Here is a 24,786-nt window from a genome sequence, read left to right on the forward strand (position 1 = left end):
TTCTCCTTCTATTCGAAATAGTGAAAGGGCAGATTTGTTCCCTCGTGTTCGGTGAGCACGAGCAGACAGAGCACATTCAGTGAGTGTTCCTTGTTCCATCACGCATAGCCACAGGAGGAGTCTTTCAGAGAGGTGCTGTTGGCTCCTCCCATTCAGAGCCTCTTCCTTCTCCTGCTCTCTAACTCCATGCCCCCTCTTTTTTCACACTGTATATTCTTCCTCTTTTTCCTGCAAATTCAACCTTTCCTGTTCTATCTACTAGCTCTTTCTTATTAAGATTGAGACATGTCACATTACATCCTACCAAGTCAAGAAAATAAAAATCCCACTTCCTTTCACCCTATATTCCCTTAGAAATCTTCTCATCTCAAAGCTGTACTTCAAGGCTAAGCTGTTCAAGCATGTTTTCTACCCTTTGAGTCCTAATCCAATCTAGGTTTTGTGCTCAGCACATCATATCTTGTGCTTTTGCTCAGTTGAAAACAATGACCACTCTGGTGCCAGCTGGCCCCGGCTCTTCCAGTGTGTACCTCACTAGACATTCCAGAGGCATTTACTGAGCCGACCTGCCCTTTGATATACTTTCTCCTGCCTCTCTGGCTACTTTTCTACTTTTTTCAGATTTCATTGTAGCTCCTCCCAGATCACTGCAGGAATCCTCTTCTTATTCTATATTCTATTTCATTCCTTTAAATTCGATACCTATTATGTGATACTGATTCCAAAAAGGAATAACCCTTGATACTTCTTTTGTACCCTGTGCTCCTCTAACTGTTTACTTAGACCACAGAGAGAGACCTCTGGTGGAAGGTTGGTAAGTTTTCAGGCTTCAGAGTCAGAGTCAGAAACATGGGGTTCAGTCCCCATCTTGCATCTCATTTTCTGCATGGCTCTAATTAAGTTATGTGACATTTCTATGTTTATAGATAAAATGTCTTTATAAACTAAAAAAAAAAAAAGGCAACTAGTAGCATATCCTTTGTAGGACTTTTCTTATGATAAACAAGTTAATACATTTAAAGCATTTAAAAATTGTGCTGGCCCAGTTAAATATTTACTATTACAATAAGCACTTAATAAATACTTAACTAATTCTTGTTATTATTCCTTTACTTGCCCCTTCCTCTTGGATGATTATCCTTGTCTTCTGATTGTCTCATCAAATGACACTTTCTTCCACTCAGCTGCTTAAATCAGAAATCAACAGCTTTCCTAGAATTTTCTCATGCTGGTACCAATTACTACCAAGTCTCCTTAAGTTTAACTGCAAAATGTCCCTTAAATTGTCCAGTTTTCGCAGGCGACACTCAATCAGCCATACCTCATCTCTTGAGTTACTGAAATGGTTTCCTAATTGGTCACAGCAACTGGAGTGATCTTTAAAAAGCATAAATTAGATTATATCACTCCTTGGCACTGGACTGAAGACAAAATCCAAAATCCTTAAGTGGAAAGGTCTGTAAGTTCATACATGTCCTTTGCCATGTCCACTTTCCAATCAGTAGTCACTCTTTCCCTCACTTGCTGTGGCTCAGCCACACAGGCCTTCTAACAGGTTTTCAAATTTTACAAGAGCTTTTCTGTCTTATGAGTTATAATTTTGTTTCTTGATTCTGCCTGAAATGTTTTCTCCCATCTTTGGATAATTCCATTTCTCTTTTGGCCCTCAATAAATGTCAATTTCTCAAAGAGAACTTTTCTGGACCTTAAGTCTGACTGAGGACTCTGTTATCTCTTTTGTAGAACCCCATTATTTTCTACTAACTACATAATCACAATTTGCAATTACCTATTATCTCTGTGTTTATTTGCTTAATGATAATCTGAAAAACTAGATGCAAACACTATAATGACAGGGACCTCATTTGTATTTTCCACTGCTTTATTTCAAATGTCTAGCAGAGAAATGTCTAATCAATATTTGTTGTGTGAATTAATGAATAAATTCTGATTGTTACAAATACTTACTAGTGATTTCAGTGATGAAAACACAATAAAATAAAATGGATATATGCAAGTCACAAAATGTTCTTAAACTTATTGTCTTTAAGTGATGAAATCCAGAATTGTGTTTTGTATGCAGATTTAATAGTATTTAATTATATTGTTAACAAAATGAGAGACTCTGCTGTGGGGAAAGTACTTGGGCTTTGTAGTCAGATACGGGTGATTCCACCTTAATTATTTACCAGTGGTGTGGCCAGGGGTGAGTTGTTTAACTTCCCTTGGTTATCCTAACACCAGCTCACAAAGTTGTTGTAAGGAAGTAAATGGCTCCAGTTGGTTGTTTAATGAATAAATGTTAGCTGTCATGTTCACTGAAAGACCTTTATTTTTGGCACTTAACTATGAAAGGGAAAGAAATAGGAATCAAGAATGATAAACTGTTGATTAAAAATATATGTATCTAGAAAAATTTGGCCCCTGAATCATATAAAGGCCTGAAATAACAGGTAATAGAAAGAAAGAATTAAAACCCATGAATTTTACTGGAATCGAATAGATTGGTGCTTTACATTCTCTGAGTGAGTATACATGTGCTTCCCAGGCCTGGAATGGCTGCCTCTTCCTTCTGCAGGTCTCATCTGTCTTTTCTTAGAGGCCTTTGCTTCAATACCACATTAAGCACCTCCCAGTACCTTCCTAGTACCATTTCATCACTCCTCTGAGCACTATACCTTCTTTTCCCCATAATATATCTCCCTCTGAAGTTAGGTTCCTTAATTATTTTTACCTGTTCAGGGTCCAAGTCAAAATGTAGACTATAAATATTGATGGGTAGAAAAAGATACCAATCTAAAAAGATGCCTCTTTAGTGTATTATTTGGACTGTAGGCACTTGAAAAACAGCAAATGCAGGGAGAGTTTCTCTGAACTCCCTTAATGCTCTCAACATCCATCCTTTTAAAGAACTCAATTCTCATATATTCCTTCCCTGGGAATTTCATCAACTCTTGTCAAAAGAGAAGAGACTAAAACTCATCACTGTACCTAGACAAACTTTGTCACAAACTATAATACCTACTATCTATTCTTCTAAGGGCCCATTCATCCTCCTTAAAAATTATTTACTTTTCCACAAGAGGCCTACATCTACCTATGCCTTCCCCATTAAGGTACTATTTCATTCTGTATTCTAGACCGCCTTGGACTGTTAATTTTCCTGAGTATCTTCGTGCAGACATGAAATATGCATATTATTAAACTTCTTGTTTTCCTTGTTAATCTTTGTTTTATTACAGAGGGTCTCAGTTAAGAACTCAGAAAAATGGAGCAGAATTTTTCCTTTTCTACAACACCATCAAGGTTGTCTTGTTATCATATCATTCTAGCACCTGCCACAGTGCCTGGAACATATACTCACAAAGAAAATGAATAAATGGAATGGCTTCCTCTCCAGCCTGGGCATTCTTATAATCTTCGCAGTACTGTTTTAGTCATAGCTGAAGCATAATGTGAGAATCATTTTTTTTTTAAAGTCGTCTTCCTAGTTAGAAATCTCTTGAAATTTACATAATTTGAAGCTGCAGGTGATACATAGTCCAACTCTTTTGAGTTGAATTTCACACTGTTTAATATTCGGGATGCATTTAACATTCCCTCTGAGTAAGGAGACCTTGCTTCCTTCCCCCTGGTGTGTCTGTCCCCAGTTCTCCACATAGTGTTGTATACAGTGATTAACATGGACTGGAGAATGTGGGCATATGTATACATATGTGATCCTTATGAATTACAAAGCCCCCAGAAAGTGGCTTAGACGCTTGAAAAGTAGTAAGGAGAATAGGACAGAAGCTCATAGATAACATTTTGAAAACAAGATTTGAAGTGCTTAGTGTCCTTTATAATTTCATGGTAATAAAATAGAAGGATATTTTGCTTTTCACAACCCTATTATCAGAGACAATTACCTTAAAGTTTAAAATAAATTTACTGAAGAAATGGATTGAATTTTAAAAAAAACACAACTATTTCTTGCTTACTTAAAAGTAACCTATAGGCACAGATTTTCAATATATTTGCAAGTTAATAAGCAATGAGTTTCTCTTTTTCATGTGTGCACTCAAAATCACTGCTATCTCATTTCTTCCCTGTACTAGCTAATGCAAGTTCAGGCATTTTACGCATTTAAGCTGTAGAAAAAAAGACAATGATGTTTAGTAATCCTAAGAATGCTACTTTAGACAGTTCTTTTCAGGAAGATTCATTTAAAAAGCCTAGACACAGTTACATTGTAATTTTCTACAATCAACAAAGAAAAAAACACCAGAAGATATAATGATTACTGGCAAGAAAAAACTTCCTTCTGCATTTCATTATAATATAGGTATAAAACAAATGAACTTCATATTCTGCTAGTGTGTGTGTCTGTTTATTCTCCCTCCCCCATTTTCTCTCCTTTTATCTGAGACATGAAAGACATTTCACAAGAAAAGCATGCAATCTATGATTTCAAAATAAAAATGTATATAAAAGAGATTTCCTAAGAACTCATATTTTATAGGGATATTTTATATTATTTTACATTTCTATTATGAGAAATGCACTGGATGCTTATGTTAATTTGTTTGGCTTTCTCTTATATTATGAAAAACCATTTGCTGAGGCTGTGCTCTTACAATACATTTAGGGCATCAGATATTTTTTTCTCTGTTATAAGAAGAAGTAGAGGCAGGGAGTACAACTAATTAAAAATAAACAATAGTCGTTCCAAAGATTATTTGTATTTAAATTTTGATTATGGTCAGAGATTATTACAGAAATATATTTGTCAGATTCAGAGATACTCAGACACATAAACTGAGGCATTTATCACTTATACTCTTGCTTTTTGACTTATGGTTTTACCCTTACTTAAATTGAGTTCCTTATAATTATTTTAGCATTCCATCTAAATTTAGGTTGAGATACTTATTATAATTTGAGGCTATAAGTGATGGAGGAAATGTCTTAAATTAATTTCAGATAATCCTACAAAATTTATAATCTATATCTAATAGTAAATAATTACAGAATAATCAAATACTCTCAGAATCTTTGCCAATGAATGAAATTCTAGATAAGACAGCTAAATAAACTGACATGATATTGAATTCCTCCCATCTTTCAAACTCTGTATGCTGCAAATAATGTATAGTTTAAAGTTCCTGCAGTTACTCACAGTTCCATTTCTCTCTTGGTCTTTCATTAGTGGGCTTGTGCACACTTTGATGAATAAATGCATTTTCTTTTAGATACCAGTGGAGCTGCTGTTAGATATCATATATATGTCTACTTTGTAAAATATAATGTAATATTTATTTTAGAGTTTACCTATTGAATGTAACTATTTTGGGAAAAAGCAGAAATGAGAATTTTTATCTTCTATAAGATAATTTGAAGAAATTTTATCTCAATGAGGCAAATATTTATATTATCATGTTCAGTAGAATTTGACAATAATAAACTATTTATTAATATTAAATTTTATACATTTCTTTTTATTCATAATTGCACCTTCATGTAAAAGAAGTTTGGACACAATATTAATGTTTCTGATAAATGACAAATTTACCTTTTAAGAAAGAAGAAAGAAACGATTGAGGTAGAAAGTAGAGATATTATTAACAGGCCAGTATTATTTTGGAACATAAAATAAGCAAACAATGAAACCCAAAGAAGAAGTTTTATGACAAGTAGTTATATCCCAAGTACCATTTTAAAAGGCTCATTAAATTTTCTACAGTTCTGTATAAATCAAATGTCTGTGTTTACACCTTTATCGAAGCTTTCTATTTTATTAGGAGCAAATAAAAAATATCAACGCCTTACAAAAAAACTTGAAATTTTTTGAGAGTAAAAAAGTTCAAGAACACTTTTAATTGTTTCATATTAATTTGGGATAATAAAACATGCAGTGTACTTATCTGAATCTCTCTGCATCTTATTTTGCATGCAGCATTAAATGCCAATAGGCACTTCATTGTTGTTCTTTGGGAATTTTTGCCTGCAATAATTTGAGGAAGATACAAAAGATAATGAAGGGTAGGAAACACAGATAGTGAAAATTCCAAAATATCTTTGTTCTGTTGTTACTAGTCTCTAGGACTTGGACAATGGGCCAATTAGATATTACAGGCTATAACTGCAGCCCTAATCAACTACCTTGAAAATTTTGTCAGGCCTGCTTCAAAAAGAGGAGCAAGCGAAAGACAATGGAAGCTCTAACTCATAATTCTGTTACTAGAAAATTAACTCTATTTGTATGTTGTGCTGGTAAGGAGTTGCTGGAAAAATCTGTCAATTAGGATAGCAATATATTTCTCAGCTAGTTTCCATTTTTATTGTAATTCACCAATAGTCAATCAGGAATAGTTATTAGCAGCATATTTTTCAAGATTAGAAAATAATTTAGACCAAAGAAAATGAGAAGAAAACTTGATTGTCTTTGATAATGGCATTGCGACCAACAGAGGATCGGCATAACCAGGCTTCCTCCTGTCCCCCGTTTCCTTTCACTTCTATTTTACTCTAAAAGAAGAAATAGCATGAATATTTCTATAGAGTAGAACTCTGTCACAGAAATAAATGATTTAATTAAATGTGTGTATTATCTGAATTAAGAAAATCCAGACCCATCATTTTACAGTGTTTAAGTATTCATAGCAGATATGTGGCTAATACAATTACCTGATGGACTGATACATGTAAAGTGATTAGCACAGTTCCTGGGCATACATTTAGGATCCAGTAAAAGTGAGTAGTCATTGCCATTGTTGTTGAAATAGCACACTGCTTCTGTATCCTTAAACAAATTGGTGATTAATGAATGCAATCCTTGAGTTATTTTATAGACAGCACTGCACATGTACCAGTCTGTCCTCGATATGACCTTGAAACCTAGAATCTTCAGTCTACAGAACTCAAGTAACAGGAATGTGGCCACGGGAGCCCTTTACGAAGGGGGATGTCCTTCCATGATGGAGATCCAGTGCCTAGACCACATATGGACACGTATAGAACTGACCAATCATGATTGGAATTCCTTCATGCTTTTTCTTGCCCTTCAATTCTATACTATAACTGGCAAAGTTCTAAAACTCTCTGATCAAAACTTGCCCCACCAGCACTACCACATGCAGCCTCATTCTCCCTAATCCTTAAAACTTGTCCAGACTCCAGATCAGGGAGACAGATTTGAGTGGTGCCTTCTGTCTTCTGTGGACCGACTCAGTAGCCCATGGCTCTGAAGTGTGTCAGGCAGCAGGCCCTTGCTTGGTAATATTGTTATCTTTTCATGGCTCTTATAATCATTATTATTTAGTGTTCACTGTAAATATATAGAAGAAAAAAACTGTATATTGAAAAGGCTGCATTTGGAGTTTACTTCTGTAGTTTGTATATTGGTTTCTTGTCAGGTTGGCTGGGAATAAAAATAATGCTAATTAAATCCAGATTAGGGTTTATCTAAAATTGTGATGTGTGTGACATTTTTTCAGCTTTAGAATTTTTATATCTAGTGCCAATGATAGAGAAATTTAACAGATTCATCTAGCGAAGCTCAAGGTCCATACTTCGGCTCTTTCAATTCTCTTTCCTTTTTCTCAGTACAAGTTCCTTATTCTGCTCTTTCAGGCTTTTGTCATCTATTGGATAGGGATACTGGGAGATTTCTGAGCATTTTATCTGTGCTCAAATATTAAAACTGAATAAGTTAAGATAAATGTCTTTCAGTGTTACAATTTTTAGCTCTAACAAAAGAATTAGCTTGATCTAACTGAAAAATTCTGAATTTGCAGTTAGAATAAAAGCCCAAGGATGCCTCTCATTCACCTCACAGCCCTCGTCAACTCCCCAAACTTGTCCTCTAGGATGCCTTTAAATCTCTCTTCACATCTTTAGTACCCACTCTTCAATACCCTTTCTCCAGCCAGCCCCATGTTTTGAAACTGACATAGACCACCTAGGCCCACATTTTGATGAGTTCTGCTGGTTATCACCTTAGTTCTCTTTCTAGACCTACTGCTCTATTGTCCCATTCTCTCACATATTTCAATGGGATTAATCAGGTGAGTTTATTTGAGGTATAGTTAGGATTCACAGCGGCATTGTGTGGTACTCCTCATGGAAAACTATTTTAGTAGCCTTCTTCATATCCTCTGAAACTGGTAAAAAGGGCAGAGTGTGTACTTCAAAAGCCTAGTTTTTGTTTGTTTGTTTGTTTTGTTTTGTTTTTGTTTGTTTTTTACTATGTTTACATTATCTGCTTTCTTTTCTGTTTTGTTTTGTCTTGTCTTGTTTTCTAGTCTTTCTCTAAGCAGATAGGTAGAGATTGACACCCCACTATCCCCAACTCTTTCCTCCATAGAAAGAGGACTATGGCCTACAGAAAGATGATTTCAATGATGTGATGGGAAGATATTAGAAAATACTTTGAAGAACACTATCTTGATGTAGCCTCTGTTGAAGTGATGTCTTCATGAAGTTGAAGTAGAAAAATAATTGTCAATATGTCAGAAAGAAGACAACTGTAGTATTAGATTATGAATAGCAGTGTCAAGTAGAGAGTACTCTAACCTATTTTCCCTATGTAACTGCTTGAGGAGAATTTGGTCTGGAATCTTAACCACTATTTCTCTAGCACCTATCACAATGTCTGGCTTATCCTATTCACTCAAGAATTTGAGTTATACATAGAATGAACAATAGTCACTTAGTGGATTTCCATGGAAAAACCAGAGGGGAAAATGATGAAGGAAAGAGAGAGAATAATCTAGTCAAAGAATGATTAGTGCTTTAGAGAAAGGAAGGAAAAATAAGGCAGGCAATAAATAATAAAGGATTAGAAGGTACAGGTTGAATCTAATATTATTTACACTAAAAGCTTTTGCAATAAATATAGTTTATAAAAGTCTTAAGCAAACATGCTGTTCAAGAGTAGTAATTTCTTATAAGTAAAAATTTTACCCTTTTGAGAATGTTTTTTACTACCTTAAATACAACCAGCTCAAGTAGATACAAATTTAAAATTATTTTTTCAAAAAAATAGAGTGGCCTGCACAATTGTGTTGAAAATTCTAATAAAGTTCACACAGTACAAAGCAATAACCATTTTTGTACTTGTGAGTTTGTTAGGTAGTTAAGTAGTCACAAATGACAGGAGCGCAGGCTCAGCTCTGTTACCTCCCTTAAGGACCTCCTAAAAACACCCATTTTATGGTTATAAATTATCCCCTACATCCTAAGGCACCAAGACCGTAAGTGCTACTGGCTTAAAGCAGCCACAAATACTGAAAAGTGATACTTTAACCTGCCTGTAACCTCAGCCTCATTATACCATCATGATAATATCATACATGTGCCAGGAAGTTCATGAACCTATATACAACAGACTGAATTCTGGGTAAGGACATGCTCAGCAGGTAAATGGCTGCTTAACAGCCAACTATCGGTCAAGGTGACCTCGAGTCTCACTTGCAGATCATCTAGGACCACCCCGTAACCTCCCGGCCTGCCTCAAATGTAAACACACCTTCCTACTTCCGGGCTGTTACAGCTCTTCACTGAAACCCGCTCCTCCTTTGGAGTGAACTCTTTCTTTTGCCTTTTCACCTTCTGAATTCCAAAGGGCTGCAGCCTTCCTTGGTGAGGCCCATCTCTTTCTAAAAATGTACTTTCAATAAATCTCACTTTTTCTAAATCTTGCTGACTTGTAATTCTTTATGAAGTCAGCGAGAAGAACCAAGGACCCCCTCCAGGCCACTGGGGTGACACTGGATTTCACATCACTCCGTGAGGTAACAAGCTAATAAAATAAACACCTTAATAACACTATTAGGAGGTAAGTTTCTTCTAAAACTCTGAGGTGTCATCTATTTGATATCAAGAACCATTTTTTATTCTTTTGAGCAATGTTACTGGCAGGTATTGATATAACTCCCTGGAGGCTATTTCTAAGCCCACGCTGTACCTAAGTTGAAGAAATAGGGAGGTGTATCGAACCTTTTAATGCAGCATTGACATCTCAATAAATCAAGGACTGTAAAGGAAAGAAAACAAATGGAGACTACCCATCAAGAAGATCAGTAGTTATCACTACTTAAAATCTCTCTGTACTAAATGATTTATTTTGCCTTTTCTTTATTCTAATAATCTCATAACATCATCTTGTTTTTTTGTCCCCTATTGAATGGAAACCATCAGCATGTGCATAGTTTTTAAAAAATGAATAAAAATACGTACATATAGCTAGACAAATGAATTACCCTGTCTGCTTTCCTAGGTAGAAAAGAGTCTTTGACTAAGAATCTATTGAGTTCTGACTGAAGTTATTAGCTCAGAATATCTCTTTGCTAATCTCAAATAGTGGTGTTGAAGAAATCATAAGGTTCAGGTAGTAGCCTTACTTCTCTCCAGTCTACACTATGCAAGAATCAATTAGCATGTAGGGTACAGGCTAATAAACTGTGGGTCACACACTGAAGAGAGCACTCTACCTGAAAGTATCATATATAAACCACACTACCTCTTTTTTTAGCAACCAATAAAACCTTGTAATATACTTATCATAATTCATACCTATGGAGTTGTAGTTGATAAAATATTTCCAAAAATTGCCTCTTAAAGCAGTAGTCCTCTTTTATATTTAAATGATATTAACTATTCTGTTAAAGTCTCTGCCTAATTTCCCATGGTTGGCAGAAAGCTGATATCTCCTTTGGGTTAGACTAGATTTAAGTGAGTAACACTTAAATCTAGTTTGTACATGTGACAGAGTTTTCCCAAATATGTATTAGGAGTGTGGCACATCCTAGATTTTGGAAAGGATGGAAGTCTAAGAAAAAAGGGCAACAGTCAACCATGTGTCCTGTTCAAGCATGCACATGTTTTATTTAAGTATTCTCCAAAAGTCTATTTTTTTCCAGCATAATGCACATATTATGCTATCCTTTGAAATAAGATATATGAATTTCAAAGAAAATTGTCAAAAACAATGACCTTGATTACTCCATATGGTACACAGAAATAATTACATTTCACTTACAATACAGATGCACTTAACACAGTCATCAATAGTCATTCACCACCAATACAGTATATTTTTAAATCACCTAAAACACCAAAAAGTTTTTTTTTTTCTTTTCCAAAAGTCTAAAGAAAGTAATAGTTTTGGATAAATGATAAACTATAAAGGAGGCAGAATTTTCAAGTGAAATAATCTAACTGTATTTTTTCAATGTAATATTCAGAACATGAAAATAGAACTTCTCATTGGGAATCAAAAAACCTAAGTATTCCTGATCGTGTTTTCTTTAGTCTACTTTTAAAAAAGTTTTTCAACAAATGCCATCAAAGAAGTTTCACTATATATTTGCTCTAGAAGCATAAAGTGACATGAGGCAGGTGTTAATATAATTGTTAATATTCACACTCCAGGAAGGTTAGTAACTTTTAAAAAGACATACTATAAATAAAGCCAGTTCTTCCCAATAGTAGAGTTTATCTTACTTTCACTCAGCAAACATTTATTAAAATCTACTGTGTGCACAGCATTTTTCTAGAAGCTGTTCTAGAAATGGGAAGCAAGAATTTCTGGCTTTACTTGAAAAGAGTTGGATTAATTCTTTTTATGATAAATTATGATAAGCATTATAAAATTTTTATAATAGAGGGATAATTATTAACTCTTTCCATGTACAAAAGCTAAACTTTATTCCTTACACTGTTGACTTAGAATGAACAAAACTTTTCATTTGACATAAAACTTTTATACAGTCATGTGCAGACATGTCTGCTGATACATTTTAAAGGCGAAAAGGAATCAAGACTTTTCACGTAACTGTACATAGAGATCAACTCTGCATCATTGAATTCCTGTCCTGATTTTGTAGAGAAAATTGCTCCCTGCAATACACAGGAACCTTTCTGAAATAAATTTGTGCAGTCTTCCCCAATGGTGTAGAAAGCGTGCTTTCATCAAGTATTGTTATATAAAGCACTCCAGTTTATCTCTGCATTTCGATTCACATTAGTTATTCTCAAAACGTATTTGAGATCTAAAGCAAAATAAATAATACGTCGAGTGAGATTCTGGGATCACTGATCCTGTGATATTAGTCCCAGCCAATTCTTTTCTTGAAACCTACAGTGGTATATCCAGTATCTGGGCTTTTCCATGACAGCAAAGAGGTTAGAGATAATTCATATATGTCAACTCCTTTTTTCCCCCTAATTTTTGACGAGGGAATTGATAATGATAATCTACTTACAAGATAATTTGTTGGGGATAGAAAAGTAGGAAAGGTCATTTGAACTACAAAATGTTAGTCTAGTTGATGATGATAAACCCAATAGAAAGGTGCTACCGCAACACAGGAACAAGTAATGCACTGTCACGGGAATACAGCAGACCGAAGAATATTACTGAAAGACATTTATGACACAAGAGTTTTGGGTTAAAAGTGATCTAAAACTTGGCCACACTAGAAATTTTTCTATGGATGTGGCTCTCACCGTGTTTATGAAGATCTGGAAAGTACGACAACAAAAAATCCTGATTCCTGATACAACAGGTATACAATGAATTATTGCAGTTGTAACAGTATCTAGGTGCAAGTTAAAATGACAATTAATACTTAACTATCTGAACACTTTAGATTTACTATTGAGCATCCCTATGAGAAATGCTGTAGTTCTAAAAGGAGTTTATTTGCACGGCCCACCATGGAACATCAACAATCAGCTTGTTGTAAGTGCACAGAAATCCCCCCTTTCTACAATTATAGTTTTTCATGCCTATTCTGAAGACAACATAAAGAAACTGAGATCACAGCTCCAAAGAATTTTAGCATGCATTATGATGGTTTCCTTCAGTCAATACAAATATGTTGCATGAGTTTTTTTTTTAAATATGCAATAATCTTCATCATAGCCAATGTTCATGGTTTTAACAGGAAAAATTTTTATCAAAATGTTTTCCATATTTTTTTTTGTTTTGCATTCAACTGGAACATTAGGTTCAAAGATTTATTTTATTCGTTTTATTAAAAAAGAGTTCTGGTCATAAGAAGCATCAACAGGTGGCATTTCATTGTGCTCATTCACACAGTCAAAGGGCCACAGGCCACTCCTCTGTGTAAGAGGTCAAACTCTGTCTAGAAATGCCATTTGGTGGTTTTATTTCCATCCTCTAGTTTGGAAGCTTTTTTTTTTTTTTTTTCCATTGCCAATCTTCTTGCTTTGTCATTTTCATCTGCAAAGGTTTATTGTTTCTTCTTTCTTCCACATTAAGATTCTTTCCACAACTAGGGTTCAAGTGTTCTTTCGACCCGATTCTGATCGTCTTACAAAGCAGACACTCTGACAATGTTTCCCCCCGAGTACTCGGGAGATTCTGGCCTGTCGTCTCCTTCGGGAGTGGTTACTGGAGGTGTTGGGATGCTTATTATTGCTGTAGTCACATAAGGTTGTTCACAGTTTAGTTTAACACACTCTTCCATTTTGGCATTTAAACTGGATCGGCTGATGAGGAAAAAATAGATTTAAGAAAGTAAGTTGTTTACTTAATTTTTTCCATGCAATCGAATATACATATTTTCATGTTTATATGTAACATTTTAAATGTCTAAGAATAATCACCATGATTTACAAAGATGATGCAGAAAACCTTAATGTATGTTAAAGTGAACATTAGTCAGGTCATTAATATTAAATAAATATCTAAAAGCCAGCTAAATTTGATTCCAACAGTGGTTCTCAAACAAAGTGTTTCCTATAAAAATGCAAGCAAGAGGAACAGGTAAGCTGTGGAGGACCTAGGGTGTGCAAGGTAGAAGAGTTTTCTTTAAGACAGACCCTCTGAGAGGCTTGAGATACCATCAGAAAAAGGATCTATCCTATGAATATACTTCAATTCTTTGACCACGAAATCATTTTACTATCTTATCTCTTTGGGATATGTGGTACCCTCACAGTCAAAAGTTAAGAACTCCCAAAAGTTAGCAATCACTAATACTTAAAGACTTGCTTAAGTTTTTATATGAATTTTATACTGTAGGTGGGAAGGGAGAAAGGGGGCAAAGAGCAAGCAGAGTAGACATAGGAACTTAAAAATATTTCATTTTCATGAAAACTTTATTTAATTAAAAATAATTTAAATTAAGTTTTATGTCAAGATTTATTTTCTTTCTAAAAATTTCTCCATTTTCTACTTCAGAATGGTAGAATATCTTCAAGACAGAAATCTTTCTTTGTTCCAACATTTAATATTCTGATTCCAGAGGCATCTAACTTATGTAAATTAATATAGCCTGAATTCAGAATCTCATCCAGGTTTTCCACAAAGATTGTTGAATGCCAACAAAGAAGTAGCACTGAATTAATGGTTGTTAATCTAAAAATATAAGCTATTTAATATGAAGAACAAAGTAAAATTATTTTGATCTTTTTAATGAATTGTAAAAATAAGTAGTACAAAAAGAGAAGCAAAGGGAAAATACCAATAGAAAAAAATTTGTCTTAAATTGTCCATAAACTCACCAGAGGTAAATAATTTTAGCGTTTCACTTATCTTTCTTTAATTGGATTAATTTTTGTGGTGGTTTCTTTTTTTTTTTTTTTTTTTTGTGGCCAGAGATACTTTTATATCAAAATTATCTATTGGTTCAAAAGATTGGTGTAGGCATAGTTTTATTTTTCACTGTCACGTTGACTGTGTTGATATATTTTTAGGTGCTGTTGAATACTTTTCAATTATATCAATGTCACTTTAATTTATTTCTTTTAGCAGTGGTGACTATCATTTTGGGCTATTTGCATTTACCTAAGGGGCTCCTAAGTATAAAGGTGTCTACTCAAATAAGAAACAGTTGTGGAGTCGAAGAGGCAGAAATACATTTGTGAGTGCCTGACCATCTTATCTTCTTTCTGCTTTTAACAATGAAACCACTACTACTTTTGACTCTTAATGAATATTATAGTAGATTCATTGTCCTACTTGTTACAGTCTAAGTTTCGCCTCATACTAAACTCTAGGATTTGGATGCCACAGAGGCAGCGACATGACTTCAGGTGGGGCTACATTCTGAGGACCAGCAGAAATGTACATCCGCACACAGATTAATCTCAGGTACCTGTTAGATAGCGGGGTTCTCTCCACACATCTGATTTGGATCGTACTGAGTTCTTGCACACTGCCTCGGTGGCTTCCAGATACGTTGGCATTCGGGATGCGGAAAGTTTTTTTGTGGCGTCGTGAACAGCAAGTGCTGGTGACTCCTTGTTGTGAAGAGAGAGAAGGGCTGTGGCTTGAAGGACGATTAACAGTTGCAACTTCCATGCAGCTTTCTTCAAAGACTTGTTCATCCACAAACTCGTGATTCTGTTCCAAAGGTGTAAAGAATGGGAAGAAAGAAACACACTTTAACTTTTAAAAAAGACAACTTTACGCTTTAAAAATAAATAAATAAAATAGAAAATGAATAGCTTTATTTTCAAAGTTCAAAAATATCTATGTACATTGAAACTATCCAATGGGTAACTAATACTATTTTCATAAAGATTAGACTATCGAAGCCACCTTATACTGGCATTTGTAGGGAAATAAAATCTCTCTAGTTAGACCTCGAGATTTATTTATGCAAGCTGATTTAATATCTATTTATAGGCTGACTTTATCTTAAAATATCATTTATTAACTTAAACATTAAATCTGTAAGTTATAAGCTAAAAAAACCTGAACATGAATATAGATAATATCCACAGAGATAAATTCACATAGACTTTTCTTTTTCAAACAGATTGAAATTATGGAAAAGAGACTGTTTTAATCGAATGTCCCGTTAGATTGTTACATATTAGCAAATATTTTGGTTGAAAACATTTTTTATTTAGAAAATGAGATATCTGAGACACTTCACATTTCTTTAGATGTTCCAATAAAATTCTTAGCAGAGAAAAGCATATGACTTATTAGATAAATAAGTAAAATACATTTATCTGAAAAATGTGTTACTTTATGTTTGCTGAAAGAGGTTACCACTGAACTTTTCAGGTCTCCTTTCTTATTTTTGCGATACCTCACTAGCTGTACTCATGATCTCTGCCTGCATTTGGAATTCTTCTAGCAAACAGTGACGGACACCATTTCCTATACCACATCTTAGAAAAACACAGTGTAAAATTTGCTTTTAAAATATTTAATAAAGAATTACCTCCTAAAATGCCTTTGTAAGACTTTTATCTCAGAAACATAAGGGAAAACATTTTTGGCCTGAGACACTAAGAATGACTTCAATTACTATTTTTTCCTGGTGTTGGTGGGGATCATCTTATAATGGGAGGCTTTGCACATGTTGAATTCCACTTTATCTCTCATCCTAAAATATTAGTAAAACAATTGAAGCAATTCCCTGGCTAATAGAAAACAGATTGTTTTAGTTACTCATTTTGTCATTTCTTTGCTGAGACATGAATTTTGAAATAAATGAAATGTAACAATCTATTGTTTGAAGTCCAGAGAAAAATATGAGCAGATAACAGAATTTTATGTTAAATATTAAAATTTAAAGAAAAAAGTTCACTAAGGAGTCACATTTTGTTTTCTTCTTTTGCATTGTAATACAAGTTACAATGCATGAGATTTTAATTTATCTCATTAGAGACTGTAAATTCTGTTACCATATATTTTTATAGCTCAATTGATACAACTCAATTTAAACTATATCGATTGGTATTAAATAATTTTTATTTTAGAAAAAGTGTTAAATAATAAAATAGTAAAAAATGAAAATAAAAAGAGAGGAAAAGATAGGAAAAATATATTCTATTAGTAATATTATTTAAATTTCAAAGAGTATCCTAGTAAATTACAGATCTGTCTATATCTTTATTTAAAAATGCTGCCACAGTCTTGTAACTTTCTAGTTTAAAGCGCTCAGTTTTCCATTTGAGATAAAGATCAAAATTTTTCACATGCCTCCGAAACCTAGTGTTATTTAGCCACTTCCTTTCTCCTTGTGCCACGCTACACCCTCTCCTTCTACCACCCTCAGATATATTCATGTCCTCTTAGGCCAAGTTCTAGCCTTCCTCAGGTTACATCGCCTTTTATGCCCTTTATTTCTTTGCCTAACTAGCTCCTGGTCATCCTGTGGGTCTCAACTCAAGTTCCTCCTTCCTGGAGGAAGCCTCGCCTGATCGTGAACCCTCTGGCCTCGCCCACTTTACCTTGTTCTACTGTGGCCCCACTGTTGCTTCTGCGTTCATTGCTCTTTTCTAGTAAGATCTGTTTTGTCCCGTATGTGGAGGTTGATGGGAGCAGAGGCCACACCTGAATTCACAGTCCATCTAGGGTCTGACTCACTGTCTAGAGCATAGTAGGCAAGTAATACATATTTGTCGAATGACTATATATTTAAGTAAAAGGAAATGAATAAATGTATGGACAATATGTTGAAAATGAGAATACAATATACATCCCCAGTGAGTGAATGAGAAAATCTGACCTAAATATGGTGAAAATTTTATTCTGCTCTGTGGTCACAGACTGTGATGCTGAAATAGAATAAAATAATCAGAGCGTCTGGCCCTACCTTGCTTCAACCTTCCCAGGTAAACAACTTTTGCTTGGTCTTGCACATAGATATGCTAATCATTAAAGAGATCTAACCTGTAGCCTAGGAATTACTGAAACAATCTCCTTACTAAACTACCTTACTAAGGAGATAAGGAAGTTATGTACAAAAACAATAATTGTTTGTCAAAAGATTTATAGGAACCTTATGGCTGGGACCACGGCAACCAGAGTTTGTTGACCAAAAACAAAGAAGTTTCACCACCGCCCTTGGACCCTTGCTGATGTCCAGATGTCTGTGGTCATCAATCACCTCCTGACCTGAAACCCCTCGCATTTTCCTCTTTCCTTGACATAAAAAAAGCCTGAATTCTGTACTTTCTCAAGATGGTTCTTCAGGACACTAGTCTGCCATCTTCTCAACTTTCTGGCTTTCAGAATAAAGTCGCTTTTTTTGCCCCAACTCCTTGTTATCTGACTTGTTGGCTGTTGTGAAGCATGCAGTTCAAACCTTTACTTGAGTACAACACCTTTTCATAACCTAGCTAGAGAATTGGTGACTTTGTCAAAGAGGATATCCAACTGGAAACTTATAAATGGGGGAATGTGTACCCAGTCTTCAGCCAAAAGGGCACATCAGTGATTAAGTGTGTCATTTTTCTTATGGCATTTTTATTATCTATTTCTGTTAATTATACCTGTAAACGAAGGAAATGTTTATATGTAGCCATTTTCTTTTTTTTGTTGTTGTTATTGTTATTGATATCCCCTTTACCCAGATGTCGGGAACACTTGAAATTCATTACTTTTTTTTCCTGTTTAATCAGCAATTTAAGAATCAGGAAAAAAATGATATTTTATAGAACTTGCAGTGGGGTACCGGAAAACAAATTTCCATCTTCATTTAGCAGATATTTTAGACTAAGGATAAATACTAAGGATAAAAACAATTTAAATAAGTCTCTAAAGGACTGTCCAAGTTGAAATGTTACCATAGTTTTTCAAAATAATTTCAAATGTTGTGGAGGTGTTTTTTTTTCCCCCCAGTATCACAGACAGTGAAATCCTGCTGGGAAGCACTGACTATTCCCCAAAGTAAATGGGATTACTGTGGAGTAAGTACCAGGGCAGGTAGTCATGCTGCTTCCTTACCGTGGTTTTTTCCAGGCAGTGAAGCAGGTGGTGGTGCTGGGTTTCAAAGCTGGAGCCGGATTTACTAACAAAGGCCTGCTCATCCTCGGAGGACTGTTAACACAGAGAAGAGAGAAATGCTTTCTGTTTTATTTGCAAACAATGAGAGCCTCCACTACACATTTCCAAAGAGAGATCTGGCCTAGTTCTTCAGATTAAATGGCAGCATTACATATATTTTTAAACTAGAAAGAAATAAAGAGTCATTGCTTTTAAGTTTGATAATCAGTATTTACATTTTTTTTTTTTTTTTGTCAAATTAGCAGTTTGGTCTTTTAGACATACCTCTCTGATTTTTTTTTTTTTTTTTTTTTTTTACTCTTACACCACCTGGTCTTCCTAGGTGGTCTCCCATCCAAGTACTAACCAGGCTTGACCCTGCTTAGTTTTCAAGATCAGATGAGATCAGGCTTGTTCATGGTGGCATGCCATAGACTGAACTGAAAATTTAAATCTTCCCTACTCATTTGACTACCAACTATCTTCGAAAGCCTGAGAGCCATTATTTTTGGAAAATAAAATTTAATCTGATACTTAGATAAGCCTGAAACTGCTGTCCTGCTCACCTAAATAAAAGCTATTTTGTAAATAAAGATGATTGGAATCCTATAGTAAAGGAAAGTTATGAAGTAAAAGTGTTTTTTCAAATTATATTTCATATTATGAGACCTTTATATAATACTAAATGGTGTTTCCTCCCATTAAAAAGTAAAACAAGACATGTCACCTTGTACCTCTACCCAAATAAACTCTAAAAAACATAAATTAATTTTGAGATAAAAAAACAATGAGATATTTGAGTCTTTGAGAATTGTTGCCTTTTCCCATGTTAGAAAGGTTCTGGACCCAGTTTCAAAGTGGCAAGGAGTTTCCCCTATGCCATCAAGCAATGCTCTCTGGACACTAGCCAGGTGTCCTACAATTCAACTCAATTTGGACCTCATCTACCCAGAGACGACAGCATCATAGTCCACGGGTTAAGGGCTCAGTCCTAAAGACTGCCCCACCCCACTTTAGATGCAATCTTAGATTATCACCTGTGCTTTTGATTAATCAGCTATAGTTTGGAGGTTGTAATGACCTCTTCTGTAGACTTCAGACATCAGTTACAAATCCAGTTGTTACCTGTGCTTTTCACCAACTGGCTATAAATCAGAGTCTCATGACCCTCTCCTTGAGTTTGTTAATTTGCTAGAGTGACTCATGGAATTCAGAGAAACATTTTACTTACTAGATTAGCAGTTTACCAAAAAGAGTATAATATAACTCAGAAACAGCCAAATGAAAGAGATGCATAGGGCAAGGTATATGAAAAGGGGTGATGAGCTTCCATGTTCTCTGATTATACTACTCTCCCAAATCTCCATGAGTTCACTAACTTGGGAACCCCTTCCTTCTGGGTTTTTATGGAGGCTTCATTACCTAGGCAAAATTGATTAAATCAATGGTCACAGTTGATTGAATCTCCAGCCCCTCTCTCTTCCCAGTAGGTTGGGGCGGAAGGACTGAAAGTTCCAACCCTATAATTAATTAGTTGGTTCCCCTGGCAACCAGCCTCCAACCTTGGGTGCTTTCCAAAAGTCGCCTCATTAATATAAAAAAGGACATCTTTTTAGCTCTCACTTAGGAAATTCCAAGGGATTTAGGAGCTCCCGTGCCATAAACAGGAAGAAGACCAAATATATATTTATTATAAAGCAGAATATCATACCACGTTTACATGATACGGTGTAGAACTATTGTCCAATCATGTTTTGAGAATCGTGATCCACTGGCAATATTTCATAGCCCAATTTCTAAACTGCTGCTGCCAATAAGACTGTATAGGGTGAGGTTATTAAAAAATGACACTTGTTTCAGTAACCATTTCACAATTACCACAATAAAATTATATGGCTAAGTAGAAGTAATTGATGTAATATTCATCAATACATTGAACATTAAAAAAAGCAAGGTGCTCGACCATACCTGTAGTTGATTGCTGAGTAAACCATTCCGTTTGCTCTGCATATACGCATTAGCACTTCCACTTTTGGCTGCCCGGATCCTGGCAAGTCTGGCTTTCTATAAAAGAAGAAAAATGAATGTCCTGTTAATACTTATGAACTCTTTTTTTTAAAACATTGCACGAACTCTTGCGTAATCCTAATGTCAGCGTACAAATTTTTTTAAAAAATATGCCAGTTTTTCACATGTAACTATTGACAATTAAATTTTCATCACGAGTGCTTTATTTTAGTTACGATATATATTGGTAAGATCACCGAAGTACTTTGTAGCTGGGTTATGCATTTAAGAATTGTAATTAAGTCTTTACAGTAGTATTGAGTTATTTCTTTATTGTTTCTGTCAATTGTGTTAAGAGAAAAATAGCAGCATTTCCTTACTTATATTTTCACTTTCCCCAATTTGAGTAACTTAAGGAAATGAAGACCCAGACACCAGCTGTCAACTCCTTTTCATTTAAAGTAATGTCCTTTTTAAAATTAGTAATTAAGTTCCAGGAACCACTTCCTTCCCTCCCTCCCTCCCTCCCTCCCTCCCTCCTTTCCTTTCCTTTCCTTCCTTCCTTCCTTCCTTCCTTCCTTCCTTCCTTCCTTCCTTCCTTCCTTCCTTCTTTCCTTCCCTCCTTCCCTCCTTCTTTCTCTCTCTCCCTCCCTCCTTTTTTCTTAAAAAAAAAAAAAAACCTATTCAGTGCATCTGTGCCTTCAAATATAATTTTTTTTTTTTGCTATCATTTTGCTAAATTGGCCAAAATAGACCCCGTGCAGAACAATATGGGCTCCTAAAAAAATCCCTAAATTTACCCACTTCGTATTGGCACAAGTCCAAACAAAATCATGCTCACTGAATTTCTATTTCATTCTTAAATTTGGTGAAATGAACATAATGTGCCACTTCAAAGAGATTCATAACATTATTTTTAATTTTTAAGCACTTATGTATAGAGAATGTTCTTCACATTGGAGGGTTTAGGGTGGCCACTTTAATTGTTCATCCTAAATCCTCTAATCGCCAAAGTGATATTATGGAGCAAATTGTCTGTTTAGCCAGATTTCCGGTATTCCATTCTACTTCAGAACTGCTGTTATATATCTTCTCCAGACTGTTGTGGAATGAGTCTGGTTTTCATGTCCTGGAGAACACTGTTTTGATAATTGTATTTATATGACACATATCTATCACGTGTATGTAAGGAAGCGGCTGGGATGACTTGAATCAGAATTTTTTTTGTAAAATTATCCCACAAAGACACCTTCTTCTTTCTTTCTAAACAACCTATGAAAATAGTATCTTTAGTTTCTTGTTCTGGAATATTCCTTTCAGTAACAATAAATTTTTTTTTAGATTTTAAAAATAGAAAATAAATATATACATATGATAAAATTATAATGCTACAAACATGAATGAAAAACACGTCAAGTCTCTCGAGACCTTGGAGATGCCCTACTCCTATGCTTCAAGGTCAACTACTGATTATTTTTCTAGAATCTTGTCAGAAGTTTTCTAGGCATATAAAAGCAAGTATATATATTCATATTTATATACACATATATTTTTACTCGGGGGAATATGCTCCACACTTCTGCACTCAGCTGTTTTCATTTACTACAGCTTGGAACTTCTTCCATATCTACTCATATAGATCTACCTCATTTGTTTATAGACATATAATATACACAGTATGAATGAAGCATCATTTATTTATCCAGACAGCTACAATTAATTTTTAAAGCATCTTTTGCTACTATGAGCGATGCCTCCTGCTTTGAAATCATAATGAGCTTATCTACAAGACAAATTTCTACAAACAAAATTACTCCTGAATCAAAAAGAGTGTGTGTGTGTGTGTGTGTGTGTGTGTGTGTGTGTGTGTGTTTTGTCGGACAGGTTTTACCAAACTTCCCTCCCAAGTTGTATCAAGATGCCCTTTCACCCACAGCATTTAAGACATCTGAAGCTCTCAAAATAGCATTAAAATATCGTCTGCCTTCAACTCCATGAATTTGAAGAGAATGGCCTCTCTTTCTCCATGAATTTATTCTTTCTATGTGCTGATTCCAGGTTAAAATAATACTTGTACAAAGATTACATTTATAAGTAATAGGAAAAATAGATAAATTTTATTATTTGTTGACGGTATAATGTTTACATTGCTCAAAATACAGAGACAATACTAGACAATGAAGTTGGAAGGTAGAAAATTTTTAACTTCCAAAGCTGTATTGAGCAGCCACGATTTCAGGTTAGACTGAATAAAACAATGGCGAGCAACAAACACATTCGGAAATGACTTAGAATTGACATAGAAATTCAGAAATAAGTAATTTAAATATACATTTGATTTCCAGAAAGAATTAGTATTGAAATTTCAGTCCTCAAGTTTCACTGGTCTCCTGAAACATTCAATGCTTTTTCGTTTCCTTTCCTCTCCCTTCATCCTCCAAGTTCCCTCCCTCCCTCCCTCCTTTCCTTCCTTCCTTCCTTCCTTCCTTCCTTCCTTCCTTCCTTCCTTCCTTCCTTCCTTCCTTCCTTCCTTCCCTTTATTCAATGACTGCATATAATTATAATGCTTATATCATAGTTACTGGTCTCATCTATACCATTCTCTAAGCATTTAGTGGTGGTATTAGAGCACATTATGTCCTTAATAAAGGACACATATAAACTGACCAAAATACTGTCCAACAAAGGAAAACGAAATGTATTTCTCATATGAAGCCTACATACAGTGGCAACCACTACCACAGAGAGTATTTCTAAGCTTAGGGAAAGAGAAGCAGTTATGTTAGAGACAGAATAGTCATTTTGCTAAGTCATGTTCTATGTTAGAAAAAGAACCTTCCATCTCAATTTCAATCATTTTTCTTTCATTTTCCTACAATACTATGAGTTAATGGGTTTAATTGGTCTTGTGGAGCACCACACCAAAATGTCTGCTGGATGTTAGCCTTTATTGACCTATGATTACATCTTTGTTTCCAGTAGATAATTGAAGTAAATTCTTTTACAAAGATATTTTAGAAAATCACTTTACTTCTGACCCACTCAGTATGGCAATCTTCACAACTCTGGCTGTGTAATTAGGAGGTTAAAAGAATACCATTCACTGATAAGAGAAAATGCATTCTTTTTGGCCCTCAACCCCCAGCCCTATAGGAAATACAACTTCTTTGCGTGGTAAAGTACAAGTAAATATTATGGAAGTTAGAGTAAGTATTCAGTAAATCCTTAGCCTATATGGACAATAGGAGGCTTTCAAAATTTTATTTTAAAAATAAAGTTTATATCATCAGTGTAAAAAAATAACTTTGCAGTTATCTTCAAATTCTTTATCTGCCTTAAGAAATATTGATGGTGTTGGGAAAAATTAGTTGTCTCATGAGCACATTTTTCCTATGCATGCCAATTCTTCATAAATTCAGTTTTTAAAAAAATTCTCTAAATTTTGCAAGGTTTCTCAATGTCATTTCCAAGAAACCAGTAGCGTTATGGGTAAAATCCAAACTACAAAATGAAACAAACAACTGGTTCTGTGGTCAGGAAAAATTTGGGAAATGCTGAGAGTTTAAACAGATTTTTTTAGGTTGGCTTCTTCACAATAGATCATAGTGTGGATGCTCGTTGTGAAGATGAAAGGGTGATATAGTATGCAATTTTTCTTAAACTAATTTGACATGGAATTATCTTACTGCGGAACATTCAGAGGCAAGTATGCAGTGGTTTTTAGCAAGTGAATTGTTTTTCAATTGCACCAAATGACATTATATAGACTTTACAGTGCATTTTCTAGAACAGAGGCTGGGGAGCCAATCAGAGAAAGATGTATAAGCCAGAAACCATTGAGACAGCAACTTCCTTAAATGGGGTCCATCTTCTAAATGAGGTATGAAGTAGACTGAGAGAAGTTAGTACACTGTCTTCTTACTAAATCACAAAATGTTTACAATACTTTTGAAAAAACAAAGGTATCTTAGGCAGCTTTATGAGTGAGGCAATTATAATCCGAGGCAATTTCTTACCCCTCAAATATCAGACCACAAACT

At 34.8% G+C, this 24,786-nt stretch overlaps 1 protein-coding gene across 1 annotated transcript in view; it reads right to left on the bottom strand.

Annotated features, from left to right (window-relative positions):
- Positions 1-10,841: 10,841 nt before the first annotated feature.
- Positions 10,842-24,786, bottom strand: part of KCND2 (potassium voltage-gated channel subfamily D member 2) — a 449,220-nt gene continuing 435,275 nt past the window's right edge. Inside the window, exons 3-6 of the mRNA XM_036230989.1 lie at positions 20,708-20,803; positions 18,701-18,793; positions 15,108-15,355; positions 10,842-13,497 (exon numbers count right to left, since the gene is read on the bottom strand). Of these exons, the coding sequence (XP_036086882.1) occupies positions 13,320-13,497; positions 15,108-15,355; positions 18,701-18,793; positions 20,708-20,803 (615 nt within the window). The 3' untranslated portion in view covers positions 10,842-13,319. The remainder of the gene's footprint in view (positions 13,498-15,107; positions 15,356-18,700; positions 18,794-20,707; positions 20,804-24,786) is intronic.

This window comes from Rousettus aegyptiacus, unplaced genomic scaffold (genome assembly GCF_014176215.1).
Source record: "Rousettus aegyptiacus isolate mRouAeg1 unplaced genomic scaffold, mRouAeg1.p scaffold_m13_p_13, whole genome shotgun sequence".
Lineage (NCBI taxonomy): Eukaryota > Metazoa > Chordata > Mammalia > Chiroptera > Pteropodidae > Rousettus > Rousettus aegyptiacus.